This window comes from Apis dorsata, unplaced genomic scaffold (assembly GCF_000469605.1).
Source record: "Apis dorsata unplaced genomic scaffold, Apis dorsata 1.3 scaffold_22, whole genome shotgun sequence".
Classification (NCBI taxonomy): Eukaryota; Metazoa; Arthropoda; class Insecta; order Hymenoptera; family Apidae; genus Apis; species Apis dorsata.
Window position 1 is genome coordinate 21,467 of NW_006263324.1, and position 6,405 is coordinate 27,871.

The 6,405-nt window shown below is 31.6% G+C and overlaps 1 protein-coding gene across 5 annotated transcripts in view; it reads right to left on the reverse strand.

Moving 5' to 3' along the window:
• The window catches only part of LOC102677031, a 47,407-nt gene that overhangs the window by 3,618 nt on the left and 37,384 nt on the right, over nt 1-6,405 (reverse strand). For all 5 annotated transcript variants that reach the window (XM_031510230.1, XM_031510218.1, XM_006607914.2 and 2 more), the window contains one exon: nt 225-588. In XM_031510230.1, the coding sequence (XP_031366090.1) occupies nt 225-588 (364 nt within the window). The remainder of the gene's footprint in view (nt 1-224; nt 589-6,405) is intronic.

Consider the following 6,405-nt stretch of genomic DNA (forward strand, 5'->3'; position numbering starts at 1 on the left):
TATTGTGTTTCATATTTTTTGATAATTCCTGGAAAGAAATTTGAAACTTTGGAATTGATTGCAATTGAACAATTAATCGACGCTTAATTTCGTTTCTTTTTTCATTTTTTCACGAGAAAAATAAAGAAATAGAAGGATGGGTAAGAGGGCAGCACGGATCGATAGAGCATGTTCGCGAAGCCACGCTTTCTCTCCATCCATCCGTGGATCGATTCTAGCATTACCTAGCATTTTGTCTGGAGACCTTGTCGCGTCTGAATTCCAGGAGCGCCTGCTGCAACCTGGCGTTCAAGGTCGAGGCGAGCCTCCTGGCGGTGGACTCCTTGCTGCAGAGGGCGGCGTGGCACCTGAGCTCGGGCCTCAGCCTTCGCCCCTCGTGCCTGTACACCCAGACGAATAGGCGCGGGTGGGAAGCAGGCGCGGTGCAATAGGTGACCCTGTGCGCCCAGTACTCCGTCAGCCCGTGATCCTTGGTCGTCGCGGTCAAACCGCCGTTCGTGACCGTCAGCCTCATCGACACGTCCGGCCTGCTGCTTGTAACGTAATTGCGCCATAACGTCGACACGGGTTTCTCCACGCAGCCCTCGCCTAAACATTGAAACCCGATCGGCCAATTGATAAATTGGAAATACACGTTTTCAGTTACTTTCGTCACGACGGATGTATGTTCTATGTTTTATGTAATTTTTCTTTTTCTTTTTGGTAATTGAGAGAGAGAAAAAATTTGTAACCAATTATTATGATGTATAATAGTTTCACAGTACAGCCTGGTTTCTTTGTGCATTCCTCGCTTGTAACGTTGTTGTTGTATTCAAATTGGGAATCTTTTATCACTGTGTTTCATATTTTTTGATAATTGCTGGAAAGAAATTTTAAAGTTTAGAATTGATTATAATTGGATAAAGTATAATGGAAATCTTTTATCATTGTGTTTCATATTTTTTGATAATTGTTGAAAAAAAATTTGAAACTTTGGAATTGATTGCAATTAAACAAAATGCAATGAAAATCTTTTACCACTGTGTTTCATATTTTTTGATAATTGCTAGAGAAAAATTTGAAACTTTAGAATTGGTTGCAATTGAACAAATTGCAATAGAAATCTTTTACCACTGTATTTCATATTTTTTGATAATTGCTGGAAAGAAATTTTAAAATTTAGAATTGATTATAATTGAATAAAGTATAATAGAAATCTTTTATCATTGTGTTTCATATTTTTTAATTGCCAGAGAACAAATTTGAAACTAGAAATGCTAGAAAAAATTTTTGAAGTTTAGAATTAATTATAATTGGATAAAGTATAATGGAAATCTTTTATCATTGTGTTTCATATTTTTTTATCATTGCTGGAAAGAACTTTTAAACTTTGGAATTGATTGCAATTGAACAAATTGCATAGAAATCTTTTACCACTGTGTTTCATATTTTTTGATAATTGCTGGAAAGAAATTTGAAACTTTGGAATTGATTATAATTGGATAAAATATAATGGAAATTCTTTGCCATTGTGTTTCATATTTTTTGATAATTGCTCGAGAAAAATTTGAAACTTTAGAATTGATTGCAATTAAACAAATTGCAATGAAAATCTTTTACCACTGTGTTTCATATTTTTTGATAATTGCTCGAGAAAAATTTGAAACTTTAGAATTGATTGCAATTAAACAAATTGCAATGAAAATCTTTTACCACTGTGTTTCATATTTTTTGATAATTGCTGGAAAGAAATTTGAAACTTTGGAATTGATTGCAATTAAACAAATTGCAATGAAAATCTTTTACCACTGTGTTTCATATTTTTTGATAATTGCTGAAAAAAAATTTGAAACTTTGGAATTGATTGCAATTAAACAAATTGCAATGGAAATCTTTTACCACTGTGTTTCATATTTTTTGATAATTGCTGAAAAAAAATTTGAAACTTTGGAATTGATTGCAATTAAACAAATTGCAATGGAAATCTTTTACCACTGTGTTTCATATTTTTTGATAATTGCTGGAAATAAATTTTAAAGTTTAGAATTGATTATAATTGGATAAAATATAATGGAAATCTTTTGTATTTCATATTTTTTGATAATTGCCAGAGAACAAATTTGAAACTAGAAATGATTGTAATTGACAAACAAATTATAATGGAAACTTTTTACCACTTCAAATATATTTGTAGATAATGAGAGTAGATTTGTAGATAAAGAGAGACTAGTCGATATTGATCTCCAACTGTCGTAGTGGAAATTTTTCGACGATAAATATATCTCTATAAACGATATTTTTAGAAAATTGTAAGAGAAAAAAAGTTTTGAAACGAGTCGTAATTGATGTGATAATTGTAGAATTATCATAATTATTATATGTCGACTTATTATAATGTCGACATCATTTAAAACATATTTTTATTTTTTTTTTTATCATTTTTTATTTCATCATTGAATAATTACGAAAGCAAGAAAAAGTTTGAGATCATCTGTGACGACGATAAATTTGATAAATTTTTTAATGGTTCTATTATATTAAAGATCTCATTGTACCGCACTATTTACACTATTGCACGTTGCAATAGTTTTCAATTATGATAATAATCCCATCACAATCGCGTAACTATTACCGCATCGCTATTATTATTCGATGTTTCTATGGTGTATTATTTAAGAGTGGCATCACCGAGTAACAGTAATCGAGACAAAAGAGATACGCGCACACGAGTTTCACCGCTCGTTTCCGCGTACAATTACACGTGGTACAACTACACGCTACACAATACCTATTACTTGTATTACACAGCTCGAAACAAAGTGGTCCCTCCCCTCACGGACTAAAGAGACGCGATCTACATAAATTCGCATAAATTCGAACGTACAAAACTTTATTTTATGTAAATATAATAATCCAAACAATAATGAAACAGAATCTGTCTCAAATTTGAACTCTGCTTATTCACTGAGACAATATATTAACTTGCATCATCGCCAATCTTGGAATAAATGACGATCAATTTGTTTAAACTCTACTTAATCTAATTAATATTTTGTTCTCTTACATTTCTTTTGTGTAATAAGCTTTCTTTTGTATTAGTTTTAACTGTTTTTTGAGAAACGTACGAATTTAAGCATATCGAAATATTAGGTTAGGTTTTCGGAGAGAAGATTCTATCGATGAGAGGATCGTTTAGTGATGATTTCAAAACTTCGAATGTAGAATCTTGAAAACGAACGAAATTCATATTGAACAAAAATGGATTGAAAGACAAAGTGGAGGCAAGAATTAGACGTAAAGTTCGAAACGCTACAAGTCCATTTTTGAATAGAATTATAACCTGTAACGAGAAGTGGACAATCGTATACGACGATCTGGACAACAGTTCAGACACTAATGAAAATCCTAAATAAATGCCTAAAAAAGTTACGGCGACTGTATATATATGAGTTTGCAAAAGAATAATTCGTTATTCTTTTCTGAAACAAGGAAATACTATAACAGCGACATCCTACTGCCAAAAAATTAATTAAGAAACAATCCGCATTAGTCGATAGACCACCGTACTCACCAGATATTTTACCGACCGATCATCGCTTGTTTCACCGTTTACACTTGTTTTAAATAAAATATTCGACACTCGAAAAGCCGTAAAAAATTATGGCATTCGAAAAATTTTCTTTTATAAAAATGGAATATTTTGACACTTGAGGAAAAAAATTAATCGAGGCCAATATCTCGTATTTCGATCGAATAAAAATTATAGTTTCGAAAATATATATCGTTTTTTTCCAACCAACAAAAACCGTAATTTTACGTGATGCGAGCTAATAAATCAAGAGAGTAATAAAATTGACACCATTAAAAAAACTCTATTTAAAAGAGAAAAAGATCACCAATATATCGTTCACCTGCTTCTCTTCCACCATTCCACCCCATTCCACTCCTTCTCTTTCTTCCATCGATCCTCCCAACTCTAACTGTATCCCCGTTTCCTGTATCTCTAAATTGGTAACGGCGATCCAACGGCGAATCGAACTGTATCGAAGGTCAGGATGTGTCTGTCCCTCGATTTAGTTCCAACCGTGTGTGTATATTCCGCGCGCGTATGGAGCTTGGAATGTCCAGCCATACGCTGGTAACGGCCATTTTTTCCCCGTCGCTTCTTGGCAAAACTTCGAAAAGAAATCACGCACGTATTTTCTCGCTCCACTTTTAACTCGCGTTAACACGTGAAATTCGCTGGCTTCTTTGAAAAAAAAAAAAAAAAAGAAAAGAAAAAGAACAAAGTAAAGAAGATTATTTATGATGATCGATAAAAGAGTACCGAAAGTTTATTGGCTTTTCTCGTTACATCGGTGATGCGATATAAGCGGAAATATTCGAGACAATGATTCGGTGGAAATAAATATGCAAAAAATTCTCGCGTGCCAAATTCGTCGGTTCGTTCGAATAAAATAATGGTGATCGCATCCGCCATTAACTCGTTACTCGTTTACAGTTTTGGAGAGAATGTTTATTTATAATTCGACGTAGCTTTCTCGAGAAAAGTGTCACGAGTCAAAAATAGGAGAGTAAATAATGGATGCGGTCAAATGTTTCGTAGGAAAGGGATACGTTCGATTGAAATTTTATTCGAGAATTTATAATGATCTTGCAAAACTGTGTATGGGTAAGGTCAATAAACTTCGATTAAAAGCGGTTTGTTGAATCTATCTGTCTAGTTAAAAAAAGATCCCGTTCGTTGATTTGAAAAGGGAAGAACGAAAAGGAAGAAAATCACGCTTGAAAGAAGATGTATATAATAAATAAAAATTTCCTGTTTGTGAAATATATGTATAATGCGATGCACATAATAACAATCGTTCAAATTTGTTAATTAAATTATTATCCGCGTTTTACTTTTTACTAATTAAATCTGTTAATTAAATTACTGGTAAATATGGAACAATTATTTCATATTGTTATAATTAGATCCTACACGTGCGACTTGTCTTTATTATCGGCAACGCGTTAAATTTGATATATTGATTGAAAAAAAAAAAAAAAAAAAAAAAAAAAAAAAAAAAAAAAAAAAAAAAAAAAAAAAAAAAAANNATGAATTAATTTAAATCAGGCGTAGAAGAAATAATCGAAGTTGACGATTGTTGTAAAAGAAATATCGCGTGATTTATTTACTTCTTGTAATTACCAATTATGTAAATGATCGATTATTTTTCACTTTTCAAAAGATCGAGATATTTTATGAATATTAATCGAATACGATTCGATACGAGTTTAAACGAGTTTCACACAGAATTCCTATAAAATAAATTTGTCTCATTATGCAAAAATTTTTTTGAATCTAAAATTATCTTGATCATAAAAAAACCGGCTTGCACGATATTGTTTTTTTCTCTTAAAAAGATTAACCAAGTTACTTATATCTTTATTTCACTCGAGGTTATATCTCATATTTATATTATAATCGAGCGGATAGTTATTTTTTTTATTATTATTATTATTATGTTGCTATATTTAAAATTTTTTGGAATATCACATAACATAATTAAAGTTTCAAAATCGTTCGCAATGATCAATTTGATAAAATCGCTAATTAATCGTCGGTTTCGTTATTCAAAAATTATTACTTCACTGAGCAGATTTCGTTTATAATTTAAGAAAAAAAAAAAGATAAATATTTCATAATACGAAATTACGTCAATATTTTATTAAATCGATTTTTGATCATTTTCCATCAATGCGCATTTTTTTCTTAACAATAATAGAGATTATTTGAGGGAAAAAAAAAACGCGCGATTAAAGCGTTATTATTCGAGGAAACAATGTTTCACAGTTAGTAGAAATTGCGAGACTAGAGAAGTTATCGAGACAGCCTAAGTTGAATACAATCGATAAAAGTGAACCGTGCGAATGATCGTAAAATTCCACCGTTATTAATTGGCCTGTTCTCACAATCAGATTACCGGGTTAAACAAGATTTTAATTTTTCCCTCGTTTTCCCTTGAATTGTGTTGGATGTAAATTTTTTGAATCGTGCCAATCAAATCAGCAAGTATCGTTACGGTGCATTTAATTCGCTCTAATAATAGCAGAGGGACATATTACATCGCGTTTAATCCGAATAATGACATATCGTGTCGAACGAAATCATCCGATCGAGATTAGTAACATCGATAATAATAACGATGCAACGATTACGATGGAACGTGAATAAAAATTTCTGAAGAATCGTTCTGTTTCTGTCAAATTCAAGCCAAAGTAAAAAATTGCACGTTATAAATATGAAACGATTTTTTTCTTCTTTTTCTTCTTGGATCGAGACGGAAAAAGTTCGATAAATCTTTTCATTCTTTTTTCTATATAGCTACGCAGAAAACGATCGTTGAAAAATGAAAAATTGTTTCAATCGCAGTTTTTTTTTTT